General features: G+C 35.8%; 1 protein-coding gene across 3 annotated transcripts in view; it reads right to left on the bottom strand.

The window, feature by feature from the left end:
- LOC106167503 (uncharacterized) overlaps positions 1-18069 on the bottom strand; it is a 53576-nt gene that overhangs the window by 32410 nt on the left and 3097 nt on the right. For all 3 annotated transcript variants that reach the window (XM_013546297.2, XM_087015497.1, XM_087015492.1), the window contains exon 2: positions 3190-3234. In XM_013546297.2, coding sequence (XP_013401751.2) covers positions 3190-3234 — 45 coding nt within the window. The remainder of the gene's footprint in view (positions 1-3189; positions 3235-18069) is intronic.

Here is an 18069-nt window from a genome sequence, read left to right as displayed (position 1 = left end):
TGCCATTATGTCACAAAAAGTTCTAAGGGTTGTAGTTCAAAACTCACACATGTCCTTTAATCTTTATCATTTTTTGAAGACCATTTCTAAGCCACGTAAACAGTTACAGGCATTCATTGCCATTTCCTTTGATAAAAAATCACATTTTTCACCACAGGGAGGGAACCCCATTAACTAAATGGTGCGGTGTGTCTCAGGCATCAGCAATCTTTCTGAACAGAAAATATGAAGATTTAAAAACAATGAAAACTCTACATAGTGCCACTTAAAGTCATAAAGGCCTTATAGATCACCAACCTAGCTTTATTTTGACACAGTAAGTACTGCTACTTACTCGTAACTGATCAGTTTTCTCATGCAACATCCAGGTTTTGTTGCAGTGAATGAAAGAATTCTGGAGACAGAGCATATTTGTTGTGCATTTCCATTTAAAACGGCACTGAGCATATGGGTAACGATCACCAAAAACTGCTTTCAATAAAATTTCCATTTGCAGTAGATGAATGGGCACTAAACATGTAAATTTACCATATTAAATGTTCATCGTCTACAATATATATGTACAACTTCCTACAAGATTAGGATCTTTTTTCTTTCTTTTTTTTTTTTTTTTTTTTTTTGGAAGGGGGGGGGTACAGATATGTATGTGACTTTTATCAAAATCTTAATTTTCTCTTTTAGTAGCATGTACAATGCAGATGTACTTCTATTCATTATCATCTTTTTACTGAAGTAAAGAGAAAGGTTATTTAGCTTTAAAAAATAATGCAAGAGTGAAAGAATTCAGCTGAAAGGGTTTCCACAAAGCTTATCGCTGTTCATCTACAGGCGAAATGACCTCTGTTGCACAATGAATGATAAAAATGCGTAATACAAAAAGAAACCTGAAAAGGGGCAGGAGTTGCCATGAGAAATAAGTCTACTGTATTCTCTCACACTGCAATGCTGCACATTATAAAAAGTAATTGTTCTGAATATATGTGTATAAAGTAAAAAAAAATGTCATTGCATAAAATATAATAAATCCTTCCTTTCTTCTAAATAATCTTCAAGCACTTTGAGTACTTTATTCATATTTTGAATCAAGCCCACAGCAAATTTTTTAAAAACTTTATCTAACTGAAGTGTTTGAAACCATGTATGTTTGAGTGGGTGGGGGAGATTTAAAGGGGGGAGGGCTTGACAATGATTCTTACATAAAAATATTACACCTCACCAGAAGTAATTACCTTTAAAAATATGAAGAAACATAAAGCAATTTTTGCTTAATAATACCCTATCAAAATTTCCTCCAAACAAAACCTTTATTTCATTCCTTTACGAAGGAACTTCTCCAATCTAAATATGTTCTTCATCCTGTTACTTGGTGGGTGCTAAAATGTTGACAAAACATGTCAAAGTATCATACTTACTAATAACCTGTTGAAAATAGCTGACATTAAAATCAGGTAAAGACTGTATCCATATTTATTATTGGCACAATAAATGATAAACTTCAGGCAAAGAAAAAATATCATATTCATTACATTTACATTACAATAAAACAATTTATGCCTCTTTTTCCTGGACTAGCATACAAAAATAAGTGTGCGGCACTGTGGTTATCTAGAAATCTTAAGTCATTTCCATATCAAAATACATCAAACCACTTCATATCAGCACAATCATCTAATTTACAGAGGCTCTCTTCAATTCCATATCTATCAAAACAACACTACTTTAGCCTCGGCTAGTTCTTGTCCTTTTCTTACATGTATGTCAGACACCAACAAAACAACATGCCTCAGAAATGATAAATAAATAAATAAATAAATAAAACAGAGGTCATTTCACATTTTTGATCTGTTTTACAAGGATTCGGTGGCACCTATACAAATAAGGCCTTGTTTATGCAGTACAACTAACATTTTTATATTCTAAAAATCTACAATAAAAAATTTTAATATATAGTATTTAAAGTCATCACATTAAATTTTCTTGAAGCTGAGGTAAGCAAACAAGTGTGAATTTTTTTCAAAAATTCATTAGCATTATTGAATCGAGACTGAGGGAGGAAATCCCCATAAGTTGTTCCAGAAGGCTTCAAGAACAAGGCTTCTGATTGGTTGATAGTAGGATAAATATCTATGAAACACATCCCAACCTGAGTTTCAGAGATATATAGAAATTAACCTCTGTAACCAGAGACTGAGTATGATTCTTCCCTTACAAAAAGCACCAGAAGCTTACTTATCTTAGAGGTAAAACAGTGAACTAATGATGTCATATGACACAGTTTAGTCAATTTCCAGTCCAAGTTAGCCCAGTGTGTGAACACGACCAAGAACAGCCACTTACTTTGTTCAATGATTTTAAAATGTGAAAACTATTCCCTGGGGGGATGAACTCTCTATAGCATATATAACCAATGCACTGGCAATGCCATATCAGGGACCCATCTAACGTTCCTTTACCCAAGCATGTGACCAACCTCTAGATAAAACACGTCCCCCTTATGCTTAAACCTAGCAGCAAACATGTGAGGATTCTAACAGATAACAGTTGGCCATAACAAACAGCCTTGGGTTGTGCCTGTTATCTGACTTTGAGATCTGATCTCAGCTTGGCATTTTGTCGGTCAGTTAAAATGGTCTGTCAACTGCCTTGTTGTTGTTGTTGGTCATGGTTAAGAACCGCGTCAAGTATGTATGTCCGTCATCCTTCTAGGACTGCTGAATGTAGAGATATATGATGGCCAGGGTCCAGTTGTTGACCAGGGACCAGTTTAATGCAGAACCAAAGTAAAAAGTTGGTTTTAAATAAAAGACAAACAGCTCGCATCTTATTTGACAAATGATACGGAGCAGCTGTCAAGGTCAATGAGGATATTGTGCCCCTCACACAAAAAGTATTTTTAAATGGCATAAATTTACATACCAAGTTGTTTTCAGTTTTGAAGAGCATTTTTTTTTTTTTGGGGGGGGGCTTATTATTTCTTACATTTTTAAAGCAGGGGCCACAGCTTGATAAATACCACAGAGTTAAATGATTTTATGGAGAAAGACCTCACACACAAAGAAACACATACAGACAAAGTGGATTAAAAAAATTCAAGCCTAAGTGTCAAAATGCCACAATTCATTCACTTTTCAGTCAAAATTGGTCTACATAACAGTGAACAGTTCCATTAAATCATCAACTTCCTCCTACCTTGTAATTTTCTGGAAGTGCCTTGTCTGCCCTACGTTCTTCATACTGGAAATAGATAAAAGTAAATAAATATATATACGTGAAAAAAATAAAATTCACAAAATATTCTTGATTCATCTAAAAAAAATAGATCTATCACTGAACTTGTGAAGTAATATAGCAATCATCTATGGTTGCAACTGGTACTACTGATCTTCAACAGGGAAATAAGTGTTAAGTGACCCAACTGACTGGTCAGGTGACTGCATTTGGTCATTGTTGTATCATTTATCCATAATTACATTCTGGGGTAGCGCTAACAATCACCAATTTAGTCAAATGCTAAAATGGACTCAAGATGGCAAAAAAATGGTTGATTTCACTTGTTTTAGTCAAATTTAAACCATTTGTAGAAAAAAGTGATGAAAAAGTAGTGATTTGGTTAAGAGAAAAAAATTGCCAGCATTACCCCAAACATTTATCTTCTTCTGTTATGTGAAATCACACTACTGGATGAAGCAAAATGGTCACCCTCTGAAAATTCCTCGTTCTCAATAATTCCAAATGTTGTGCAGAATGAACTGAATTTACTTCTAAATCATTATTATTTTTTAATTATATTATTTGTTTATTTTTATCTATTTTATTTTATTTATTTATTTATTTATTTATTTATTTATTTTATTATTTTTTTTTTTTTTTTGCTGGACATCACAGAAATGTGCACAGAATAAGACAGAGAAACATCTGTGAACATCCTGGTAGAGGGGAGTGTGTTAGGTGGACCACCTGACATCTTGAATCTGATTGTGACAGATGAGGAAGGACTCTTTGGGTGCATTCCCAGAGATTTAGATCGATCCAGAGACTTAGATTTAGATCGACCTAACTCCCTGGGGGTTCACACTAATTTGCAGTCAGCCGAGCGCGCACAGCTTTTAGTAGGCAGTACAGACGCTTAAACCAGCTAAGCTGACAGTAATCTAGTAAGACTCCCCACAGGGATAGATCGATCTAAAATCTATGGGAATGGGGTCTTTGAGAGGAACTCTGTGTCACATCCATGTGATGCAGACAGAGAACTTCTATATGTGATGCTTGCTAGTATTAATAATACCACAAACAATTTTCACCAAATCTTTAAAGTAGATTCACTGTTTTATTTCAATGGACTACTAACCATTTATCTTGGGCCAAAGTAGACAAAAATATTATCCTTTGGCATTTATTTATTTATTTATTTATTTATTGTGAAGCAGGTCATGGGAGTTTTCCCATTACTCAGCCATCCCTAGAAAACTGCAACTTTCTTTTCGAAGAGGCAAATGTGATTTCACAATACAAGCATATTTCCTCTCACTTCCCCTGCAGAAAACTGGCTAGATTAGAAATTTACCCTTTTCATGCACTGATAGACTAGCAATCAGTTGACTTTTCATTTAAAAAAAGCACAACCTCATGCATCTTATCTGGCGGAGTCTATTTCTTCCATTCGACTGCACAATAACAAGAAAGTGTGAATGTAATCTCAGAGTGCTCCTAAGCTTTGGATAAAGCTATCGAGTCAGGAAAGTAAATGATTGATAACCCTTTACTCTCTTTAATGTAACTCTAGTCATGAGTTGATGGGTTCTCTCTCCATGCGCTGACTGCAGGAGTAGAGCTACTGGCTTAGTACTGTACGTTTTCATACACAGGAGTAACTTTGACAGACACCAAATGACATCATCTGATAATTAGAAATATTTTAGTGCCCAGACTGCATTTAAATTTCTGTAATTCTGGGATGAGATTCATTTTGGCCAAATATATGTGTAATTTTAGCCAATGCATTTAAATATAAGCTATATCTTAAATCTCCATCTTTGTAGCAAGTATCACATAGGAACTGACTGAAGTTCCCTCCCTTTCAAAGACAGAGGAAAATGTCTATAAGAAAACATGCTAGCTAATAAAAGCTCTATTCACATGGGGAGCCTTGAAATGTTTTGATGTTTTAAAGTTTTGTTCCATTGGAAGGCAATCTTGGTTTTCTACACACCCCTTGTTACCTTCTGCTCCTAAAAAGGCAGATGTTCAAGCTAGAAGTACACAATTTAGCCTTTTTAGAGAAGTAGAAATCCAAGTAAATATTTTAGGAGCTACACATGTATGTAACAAAAGGCAACTGTAGGTACAAGCAGAATTTTCTCACACACAGACACTGCAGAAACTGATATTGGACAATTCCCTGCGTGGACAAGATACAATAATGTGATTTATTAGAAATAATTGTGGATAGAGAAGCCAATTTGGAAACTAAAACTGTACACTGAAGTATCAAGATACCAATAATTCTATCATAAAATCAATAACATCTTTCACGTTGCAGGGTCGCTCTTTGCAATTATCCTCTGGTGAACATTATCTGAGAGAATTACTTTCTAATATATCAGATCTCAAACTCTCTCTTTCCTAGAAAACAACCCACATGAATTAATGGCAAACATTGCATGATGTCATACGATGCTAGGAAACCTTCGAGGCTCTGCGTGAGATGGGGTTTACTTTTCAGCACCAGGGTAAGCTCATTGTGATGGACATGGCATATTAGAAAGTGATACTAAAGAGACATGCAAAATATGTAGCATTTGCACCATAGAGCAAAAAAATGTTCGACAGAACTTGAAAGCAAACAGCCAGAAAAACATAAATGGATAAATTATTTCTTTATGCATTGCAATTACAAGACAGCCATTATTTCTGACTCCACTCTCCTCTCTAGATGCTGTAAAATCACTTAATTCTACACTAAATGGCAAGAAATAGGCTTTCTCCTATTTTATCAAGGACTGTGTTGTATTTGTTTTTTATTATTCCAATTGTTATTTGCTGAATGTGCTTCCAGTGCTAAGTACAGCCATACTTAAAATTGTGTCTGCTCATCTAACAGATACACATATTTCCCCCTAGCCACACCAAAATCTCTTATTAAAACACTATTCATTATGCTTGTACCTTGGCTGTTTTTGTGTGTAAAAATATTCCTTAAGAGTATAGAGCAGAAGATATGGGAAGAGTCCACATAATTTCATACATCACTCCAATCCCAAATATAGCCATCTTATCAAATACAGCAGTATCATCACTATGTAATCTTATGCTTACAGATAGCTAAACATTACCCTAACATGCTGACAATAAACTCTCGCAATCAATGGTTGATGTATTTTACATGATCAATAACCATGACAACATTCTCATACAAATGAGAAAGTGCACTTTGTATAAATGCTCCTTTGGGTCTTATTCTAAACACTCCTGGCTTTCTTGCTAAAAAAAACTTCAGGTTGAAAATTTGTTTTTATTAGCCTTTGCCAAAATATTAGGCTAGCCATACTAATTTCATCCCAAGCAAAGTACACATATCCACATGAGAGACTAATTTTAAAAGCTACCATAGGTAGAGGATAGGATCAATGTTCTCAGTAAAATCTTAAGAGACATATGATATCAATTTATGTCCCACCCACTTTTTATACAAATCAACTAATACCTCAGGCCACTCAATTTAATCCAAAACATCCAATCTCCCACCCACTTTTTATACAAATCAACCAATACCCCAGGCCACCCAATTTAATCCAAAACATCCAATGTGCCAACCACTTTTTATTCAAATCATGCAATGCTCCACCCACTTTTTTTATTCACATCAACCAATGTGCCACCCAATTTTCATTCAGATCAGCTAATTCCCATTAGTATCTACAATCCAATCATTGCTCAGTATTTAACATACCCTAAGGCCCTAGTTCTTGTTGCTGTAGAGTATATAAATTGTCTGGAACAAACAGAGCCTTTGGGCAGATGTCAAGGCAGGCACTTTGGGTACAATGCACACATTTTTTTAAAGTGAAGAACAAAAAAAAAAAACATGTTTCAGCCAAAACAATCCATGTGTTTTTAAACAAAGGGCAAAAAAAATATATATATATAGATATATAAATATATATATATTTGGACCTTAATGCTCCTAGATTTGCACAAATCCTCACAGAGGTCATTCAGAATAGAAGATCCAAGGATCAACTGGTCCAAGGATCAAATATGACAGACCCTACTTGAAAGGAAGACCGCTTAATCCTGTCATGATCTCTCCGCCTCTCAAATGCCTCCCTACACGTCATCCCTGCAGGGGCACAGTAATTAAATCTGAGCTCCATTCAACCAGATGTGTGGAAAGGCATCTGAGAGGTGGACAGACCACTACAGGGTCCCCATGTTTGATTCTTGGACTGGTTGATACTCGGATCTTCCATTCTGAATGGCCCCATAGTCTTTTCTTCAAGCCATCTTAAGCATGTGCTAAAATGTTTTAGCCTCCTGGTCCTTTGAGTCACTATGGTCTGGCTGACCAACAGCAAAAACTGAAAGTAACTGAACAAATTTTCAATTTTCTAATGGCCTGGTTTCAGTATTAAAGGCATTTGGCATGGAACCAGTGTTAACATCACGGACTACATTTACTTTATATCCATCAATGTTTAATTCTCAGCTACTGTTCGATACAATGCAGACAGACAATATTTCTCACAGAAACACAAAGAATAAGTTTGTTCCTAGTTCTAACAAAGATTATGCCCAATGACATACTTAAAAGTTACGTTTATAATATTATGTCTGTATTATCACATTTCATTACAATTAGGCACTTATATCTTAATATGGGAACAGGCTCCTTCTTACGTAAAACCATGGTCCGACCAGAAAACTCTAGGTGGCACTGTGCTCTATTCTGTGTAGTTATGACATACTAGTATGTTAAAGTAAAAAAAAAACGCATGATTTGGCCCATTGTTTTTTGCTCAAACCTTGGTTTATGTCCGATAAAGCACTTGTCATGAATTGAAGCTTTATGCAATACAGAGGAGATAATTTGCTCGACTTTATCTCATCAATTATGGTAATTACAAGATCTGTTCAATGGGGAAAAATTGTGAAATTTACAGATACCGTATTATCTAAGTCATAATTTCTTAAAAGTAGAACTTTCCTATTGAGTGGTAGCTACGAAATCAGATTAAAAGGCTACTCTGTTGTTATATTTTATGCAGTAAAAGCACCTCAAATGCTACACAGAAAAATAATTTTGTGCATAAATTTTTTTTGTGTATAAAATTACATACCTGAAAGTTTGGTAGTTTTTGCCCACTGAAAAGATTGCGTAATGACCATATGTCCTGTATTTCACATTAAGATGCATGACTTGTACATTATCTTTTACTAAAATCAATCGAAGGTAGCACAAGTGACTTTTGAAGTCAAACTAAAATGAAATATACATGTGACTTTTGAAGTCAAAGTGAAGGAAGTTTTAACAACTAATTTGCTGCGACTTCAATATGTTTAAAATTTGTTTTAAAATATTCAAGGAAATATGAAATCTGAATTGTGGTGCATGATTCACCAATAATTTGCCCATTTTACTTTTAAAATCTACATTTCTTATCAAGGGGGCAAAGATCATCATATTTTGTCCACAATGTTTATCTTTATATATATATTGTACTTGATGTATTTTTGGTTAATTATTCAGTGAACATGTGGAAAAGAAAGAGGAACAGATTTGCAAATCATGACCACACAAAAACCCTCAACAACTGACTGACAATATCTGGCAAACATCTAATTAGCTGTTAGCAAAGGACCATTGTTCTAGGCCTATGCGTTACATCATTTTTTCCACCAAATACTCCTGGTAAATCACTTTGGCAACGGAATAAGAAAAAAAGATATTTAATTTTTTTCTGCAATTGTCCAACAATATGGTGGAAAAATTAGTTGCTCCACTAAATCACATAGTAACTACAGCCTCCCAAGTTCAATTTTCCTCTCCAATGGCTGCAATCAGTTAAAGCTCCAAGGACGATTGAACAGGTCAGTCTATAAATAGCCACCAGAGAAGACAATATGGATTTTTTCAGCCTTAATGCAACATCAAGATTCGTACGGCTTAATTACTGTGTCTGCATGTTATCACAGACTGAATAAGCAAAGTTTTTTTATGAAGAACAACTTTGTCTTTTTGTAATCCTTGCAGTACTTGTTAATACTTATATTAATGAAGCAATACCAATTACACGTTTTCCTCTGCAGTGATAATATCGATCTTTACGGTGTTTATGAAAGTTACACATGATTACTACATGAAGCTTGCGTTAAGTGTTACTCCGGATATTCTTGATAATAATTCTAATTCCGTGTATCAAAGTATCTTCCGTGCATTTTACCACGACGTGCATTTTCCATATCTGTCACTGTCAAGTTTTTATCGATGAACACCTTGGAATTATGATCATACAAATCTACAATATATTTCTCCTTTTCTTCCATGTTTTCATATTGTGCATACATTGCGTGCATCACCATTGATTTCAGTGACTAAAACATGTCGCTCTGGACAGAAGCAAGTGCCACATAGTAGCATACTACTCTGATAAGTAGAAGACTCATTTAGGTAAACAGACAGATAGAAGCATCACTGAATGAAATGAAATCCTCTAGCTCCTGTGAAGTTAGTGCTATCTGATGATGGTGTCTGTACTGCATGTGGCTGTTTCTGAATGCGGAGTTGTTCGATCTGTGTTCAGGATAAGAAATTGAGCAATGATCACTGTTGATTTAGTAGATCTATAAAATACAGGTCTCATTTCGTACATACTTCTATGTTGCCTCACTTTACAATCAAGTATCTCAGAAATTCATATTGTACAGTTGGATAAAAGTGTTTATACTAGAACTGGGCTTGGCTTATGTCACCGAGTTTTGGGAAAACATTGATTTCCCTGCCACATGTTGCAATCCTGATACGTGCCATTCCAAAATCTTAAATCCACATGTATCTTAACTTGAACTGCGTTAATATTAATGCAAGTTGTATTTCAGAAAAAAAGAAGCACAATCCTCTCTTATTCCATTGCCAAATAATATATGAATATGTGTTAGCAACCACTGTTGTTGAATGGCAGATCAATTTTGAACTCCAAAATATTACCATTAACTCAAAAAAAAAAAAAGGTCCAGCCATTACACCCATAGCTTTGATGTACTATGTGCAGCAAACAATATATTGAAGTTGGGTCAGGGAAACTTCTATTTAATTTGTAAATAAAACCAAACTGTTCATTATCTTTATCAGCACCATCACTGAATTCAGAGTCCTACTGATACAGCGATAAATAAATCATAGTAACACTGGTTCTTCCTCATCCTCATCTTCTAGCTGTTCAAAAGAAAACATGGAGGTTTTCTCCTCGTTATTTTCCGAAGTCTCCTCAATGCCGACATCTGTGAGCGATGCTTTGGACCCCTGCCTCGCCATGTGACTAATGCGATCCAAGCTGGCGACAGCAGAATCCTGCCGCTTATAACCTTTATAGTTCAGGAGCGTCTTAGCAGAGAATCCAAGATCTGAGTCTCGATTACTGCTTCCTGCTGAAGTAACACTGCCTGTGGTGCCCTCTACAGACCGTTCTGGCTCTTCAACTCTCACACATGATGAGCTGGATTCCTCCCCCTGTGGTTCTTGCATCTGCACATAGGTGGAGCTGTAGGCAGTGTGGGGGTCACCATTTGAGGTGGTTGAGGCGTCTTCTTCCCCCGGGGATCCAAGCTGGCGAAACGCCCTTTTCGAAGCACGCTGACCCATTTTCTAAACTCCTGACACAAAATCAATGGAGCTATGCCAGAGAGAATATGTTCACAATTACTACTCCTTTTTCCTCCACCAAGATTTTTTTCTATTCTTCTTTTTTTTTTCCTCCAACTAGATTATGATACACTTTGCAGATCTCAGCAGGCTTTAATTCACAAACTTCTCATGAATTTGATCAGTATTAACTGTCAATGACGCACTCTGAGCATGTGTACTTGTATTCAAGCACTCAAGGTGTTAACCACAATAACCATTCACAAACCACTGACAACAATGTCATTTCCCCAACTGAACTTTCTACTGATTCTGTGCCATTCAAAAAAAATCTGACAATTAAGTCTCTTGGGAATTACCAGCTAGGACCAGCTGACACACTTCCACACCATCCTCTTTATGTCTTTCCATATAGCACTAGAATGATTTACTGAATCAGTTTTCTAAGTAGGTTTTCTAAGTCCATCAATTCCTTATATGAACACAGTGCACTGTATGTTAATGCTTTCTACTATTTTCCACACGAGTCTGACCCCATGCTCTTACAGCAATAATCACAGATCCTCGATAATCTCTGTTCTGTGTTTTGTGCATGTCTCTGAATCCATACTCACTTCCATCCTATCCTTTGAAGATGCTTTGATTAATTCTAAATCAGCTTGTCCTTTAGTCTATGCTAGCAGACAGCCTGTGAACATTACCAATATGCATCCAACATGCTGCGCGTCCTCCTACATCCTTGACCACAAGTGAGAAACAACAGACAACATGTAATGATTAAGGATCGTGCTAACACGTAATGTCTAGATGTTAACTTCCAGCTTTTGCCATTGTTCACAATTCCCCAGGGACTCCATATGCTCCATACTGATGATCCAACGTTATTGATAGCAGGAAAAGTAAACCACTCGATAATAATTGATCTGGTGGCTGTATGCAGATATTCTTAATTTGCTGGCATGTTTATGAACAATGCAGTCACACCTTTAGCACTCTCGCTCTCCCTCCAGCTATGCATATTTTATGTGCTGCCTACACAAGGTTGAGTAAAGCCAACTCCCTCCTAAGTCAGACACAAAATGTCAAAGAAATAGTGCAGACAATATTGACCTACTGTTGACCAAACAATGAAGTCCACTTCTCCCCAATATCCAAAAACTGTCTTTGTCACTGACCTCAAAATGTCACCTATGCACCAGTAATTACATTCAGGTACATGTCCAAGTACTCTGATAAATAATGTATTCCTCTGAAAAAAAATAATACTGACTGCCGGTGACAGAGAATTAAAGAATCACCCGAGGAAGTAATTACATGTCCACTGTCCTCATTGAATGAATCAGTCAGGACTTCACGTAAAACACAATGTCTGCCGTTACTCCTCCTAATACTGTCAAAGCACTGGACAACCCAGCGACTGTGCCTCCATATGGCTTACCAAGCCTACGACAACCTTAGACATTCCTCATATGTCACACAGCTGTAAGACTGTCGATGAGAAGCTCATAGATCACGACTACATGGGCTGGTACCACCCACCCAAGAATAGCATGCCTGCCAATCAAAGGGGAACTCAGAGCACATTCAGAACAGTGGACTGGCAGATCCGCATGATCAAATATAGCAAACCACTAAAAAGCTTGGCACTTAATTCAGGATTAGATACTGAATAGATTTCCTGCGGGGATGACACAAAAAGGATTCAAGTGGGTCACCATATTTGACCCACAGACTAGTTAGTCCACTGTTCTGAATGTGGCCTTACTGATCTATAGTGTCTAGTTACCAGTCGAGTGACTGGCTAGGAACTGTGGGCCAGTTTACACAAGGATCTAACTTGGAACAAAACTGACTAAAATGTATCATCTAAAATGCAGAGATTAAAGTGGACATTTTTTTAAATCTCAGAAAAATGCAGCTCTGTCTGGGGAAAAAACAGCACCCAAACATCTGGCTGTGCAGATAAATCTGGAACACTTAAATCTCTATTAATCTATAATCACCAGATGGAAAGCTGATATCAGGATAAAGCTGACTTAAAATAAAAATTATGCTAATCAATAATGTCATCTGGTGAAATTGTCCTTTATATTTTTTATTATTATTTAGTTTTATTTCAATAAAATTATTTTCCATTTGAGTGATTGGTTTGTTGGTTGATTGGTTGACTTCAATCGATTTTTAACAGGTCTAAGTTGACACAGATTGTGAATTAGCCTCAATTTCGTGTGGGATCCCGTCTCAAGCTGAGACACGACTGCTGCCCTAAAGCACATCACATATAATATTACATTGAATGCGTTCAAACACAAAGTTGGGCCATCAGACACGTTCATTATGTTGAATTTTATAACATCTGGTAAATTGGTCTATGCGGTTATGCGGTGATTCAATGTAATAAAGATCTGCAAGCAAGCTGTTAGTAGGGTATGTTGTCCAAGTAAAAAAAAATGGCCACCATGTGGATAAATATCCATTCTTTTGCACCATAAAAACCCATTATCAAGACCAGAAGCTGTGAGTGCACTCCTACATAAAGGTTACCCGAAATCGATTTGCTTAATTAATGGAGAAAAGGACATTATCATAGAAACCCAAATTAAGGCCAAGAATGCAGTCCAATGACTGAATATGATCATGGTTTATTTTTCATTATAAAATAGTATGCAACTTTAAACAATTTGCCTCAAGTCTTGGATTTCTCATCCTTTATATCTTCACATTAATTCACAGCCTCACAATTTATTTATGCATATTTATAAGAACAGTAAAGAGCAAAATTGACCAAAATTACACCTCTGGTTCTTTTATTGAATTCTATTAACCTTGCATCATCAAAATACACACCATTTACATAATCAAAACAACCTATGGCAATGCATTTTAAAATACTAAACATCCAGAATTGCAATATCAAAACAAGACTATATCCCGTCTGAGTTCATAGTCTGACGTTGAACACAGACAGAGAATTGGATAATCAACAATCTTTTCCAGGTCAGAAAATTTCTCTTACATAGACAAAGGCTCAAAATATGGACGTTCAATATATCTAGTTTCTATAAAGGCAAGTATTGATTAAGCCTTTGGAACTATAGCTTTCAGAGAACAAAGACAGGGCCCATGGTAAATACTACATTACCTGGGAAATTTTATCAACAACTGAATCGTATCTCAGGTGAGAGTTTTCTCTGCATAACGCGCTGCCATTTTTTTATAAATTCCTTTGAGGGAAAAGACATTTACCTTACACTACTGATCGCGGTAACTCATTAATAGATCCAGGGTATCAAAAATAAAAGGCCCACATTTTTTACTTGGGCTATTTGTTCTATTATCTGTCCATAAAAATACAATATTTTCAAGCACATCTTATTGAATAAATGGTGAAGCAGGGAAAGCTCTTTGAGGAAACTTGCAGGAAAGGCTATCAAAATGTGATCTAAGCCCATCTTAATCACCCTGAGCTTCAGAGCTGACTTGACACTAACCTTTTCACTGTAGCCTATCTCCATCGTGTCAAGTAACCTCTGACCAGATTCGAGTGCCCCCGCCGCCCGCCAATCAAATTTAAAGCCCGCACTCAATGACTCATTGAACGATCTAGCCAATGAACGCGAACGAGTCAAAGCGCGCTTTGTTCAAATCCGGACCAATCAAAGATAAGGCTGAATATCAGGGACTTGCCGTAACCTGTGGGCAGCACGCAAAATACATCATCCCTCAGTAGATAATGATGCAGGGCATCATACTGCTCTGGTTTCAATTCCGATATACTCCATGCTTTCTTTGTGTACGGTTATGCACTCGGAACCACTCGGAACTACTCGGATGTCTCCGCACTCGACAATAACTATGTTGTTAGTATGGAGCTTGCGGAATCAGCCGAGGATTGCCGATTGACGATCAACCAATCAGCGTTTTCACCAAACTTTGGTGAAAAATTTTGAAACATGGATTCGATTGGCTTATATAAAATAGGTCAAACTATTTTCGTCAGAGGTTACTTGACACGATGGAGATAGGCTACAGTGAAAAGGTTAGTGTCAAGTCAGCTCTGAAGCTCAGGGTGATCTTAATGGACTTTTCTCTGCAAATGTTTTCCTGTGCTTTAAATAATTTAACACAGAATAAGTCAATTGTGAGACCAGATAGTATTTTTCCATGAAACCCTCTTTGACTGTGGCTTTAAAATCACATAGGAAATGGTATTCCTTTGTCAACTTTCAACACCACCAAGACAGCCATCACAACCTTGGGTTTTAAGGCTGATTAATACACAAGTTGGGCATTCCCTTCTCAGAAAACCTCCTCCTCCTGGTATCTGAGCAAGTTGAGTTCAGCAAAATAGCAGATGTAACCCTCTTTTCCCCTACCCACCATCACCCCCACCACGGGCCACAACAAAATATCAGTGAAGATAAAAGGGAATCCACCTGCGTCTTTAAACCTCTCTACCAGAAGCCAGTTGGTTGATGATATTATTTTTGGCAAACGTTCCCACTGGACAGTACACAAACATGGGCAGAATAAGCTAATGAAGTATCTGTGAAAATCTGGCAAAAAATATAAGTGGTCCACGTAGCGGGTGCATTCATGCTGCTTATGATAAACTCTCAAGTTGGCAATAAGCAGGGAAGGGCCAACTTAACCAATATGTAAACACACCCTCAGATCAATGAAAGGGATTCATTGTTCTATGCCAGTTTTACATATAATATAGTTGTCTATATGTTTAATTTATTTAGCAGTCTATAAGGTTTATCACCATGTTTAAGTATGAATAGGGACAGGACAGTGCAGAGATTATCTAAAATGAACACTTTTATTTTGGGCCCATAAAAAGTTTGTCTATTTTTAAGCCATCTGTAATCATAACAATTTTTTAAAGAAAACTATATAGTTATTTAAAGCTGGCAATGAAAAGTCAACTACTGTGCAAAATATGCAAATCATTGGTAAAACAGAAACTTGAAAGGAAATTCACTCTCAAATAAACCTTCAATTTAAGATTAAGGACATGTCAAATGAAAAGATGAATGAAAACAGTTGACAGAATTTAATTTCAGGGGAAATTGTATTTGTAACATAAACCCCCAAGCTGAAATGGATAAAGACCCAAATATAAAAAATACAATGCAGTTATCAAAACAAGCATCAGAACCAGTCAAAGTTTAAAAAAAAACTGTATCCACATGAAAGATTTCACTTTAAAGATAAAAGATATAAACTTGGTTTACAGATAAATATACAAATTGTTTCATAATTTTCTTTTTTTTTTTCTCAAACCCAAAAACATTGAAAATAAAGATACACCTTTATTTTCCTTTACTTGGCTGTCTAATTTTTTAATTACATTTTTGTTGTTGTTATAACTGTAAACCAAGTCTGAAGAAAGAAGGTGTGTACATCAAAAAGATAAAAAACAAAAACATATTTTCACAAGTTACCATGGAAAATGCTCTTCTCCTGGTTGGCTGGCAAATAAAAAAGTAAAAACAATCCTTTTTTTTAAATCTACAGTGAAATGATCCTAAATATACAAAGGCAACATTGAATTTAATAAAGGCATTATAAGCATTAAGGCTTATTAAAAATCAATCTTCTAAACTACTTGAGCACATGTATCAAACAAAACATATATATATATATATATATATATATATATATACACACACACAGTATAATAAAATTTTCAATTCTAATTTGGAAGCAGAAAACAAAACATAGCATTTCTATATTTCTTAATTCTAAATTGTCTTGTATTCTCCAGCTATTAATTTTTTTTTTAATATTCATTTTAGAATGAGCTCCAAAGCCAATTCTCTTCCATCTAGGACAAGAAATCAACTACATGTATATAGTCCTACATCAAAAAACTAGAATTAAATGACAGGGCTACTCTGATGTGGGCAGGTATTATGGGGGAATTGCCAAGTGAAGAGACTGTGTTGATCAAAAGACCTAAAATAATGCAGATTTAACGTTTCTATTCTAGCAATAAGTTATCTGTCCAACAGTGAGAACATACTCTCATCTTACAATAAAATGATGCACAATCAGAGACCAATACGATCAAGCCACATGCTACATGTATGACGCGAACTGCCTTATTTAAATCCCAACGGATGACACGATAGCAAGCAGACTTGCTGTGCATGACAGATGCAACATTACAGCAATCTGTTTGCACTGGAGGTCAGGTTTCCGTCAATATTTCATCAGCTTAATCTACGAATCAAATAAATTCAATGTATATTTGCAAAATATTGGCTCTGCATTACCCTGTAAGGCAGAAATCTATTCGATAATACTCAGGATGCACTCTGCTTCTGTTGACGTGAGAAGATAAATAGTCTTGATTTAATTAGACAAGATAGCTATACATTTATATCAGTGAATTATAATAGGTTATTATTCCAACATTAACAGAGGCGGAAAGGATGAAAAGAATGTGCCTCACAGAATTTTGCTACTGCTACAGCAGTTACATATTCTACAAAAATCAATGTGCTATTAGTTAATGAACAAAACAGGAAGCAATTTCTCACCTCTTACTACATTATTTTTGTTTCAGTTACTAGTCTGTATAAATCAAAAGCATTGGCCAAATCAATAATTTGAACAAAAACTAGAGATATTGGGAAAGTTTACACAAATAGTACTTCTTAAGTGATAAAAATTGATTATAATGTTCTTCAAAAATAATTGCTTACTGGGTAACTGCCTTCCCCTTGAATCATCATAGCAACATAGCTTTACTAATCTATTAAATCCCCAAGAATCTGGATGTTGCTGCCAAAGTTAAATTTGTGAATGAAGTAGTGCAAAAATGCAGGTTCCTACACAAATGATAAGTATAAAACTTCATAGTCAGGAAGTCTTTCAAGTTTTGTTCTCAAAATAACCAAAATGTATTACTGTGCAAAGGATCTTATTGATCATTTAACATTGTATACTGCACTAATGTACTAGTAAGGGAACCTGTTAATCATAAAAAGTAGACCTGTTTTTGTGCGCTGTAAATTAATATAGCAAGCCAAGGCTGATACTGTGTTAGAGTATGCAAAGCTGAACTGCAAAATGTCACAATCACTCCATAGCCAACACAAGTCAGCAAGTTGTGTTAGTTGACTCTGGATAAGATCGCAATGGGATTATATATATATATATATATATATAAGTTAGTAACTCCAACATCATCTGACAGA

The sequence above is a fragment of the Lingula anatina genome, chromosome 6 (assembly GCF_051362555.1).
Source record: "Lingula anatina isolate TDL-2025a chromosome 6, LinAna3.0, whole genome shotgun sequence".
Lineage (NCBI taxonomy): Eukaryota > Metazoa > Brachiopoda > Lingulata > Lingulida > Lingulidae > Lingula > Lingula anatina.
The sequence above is the reverse complement of the archived record's forward strand: the minus strand, read 5'-3'. Positions and strand labels throughout refer to the sequence as shown.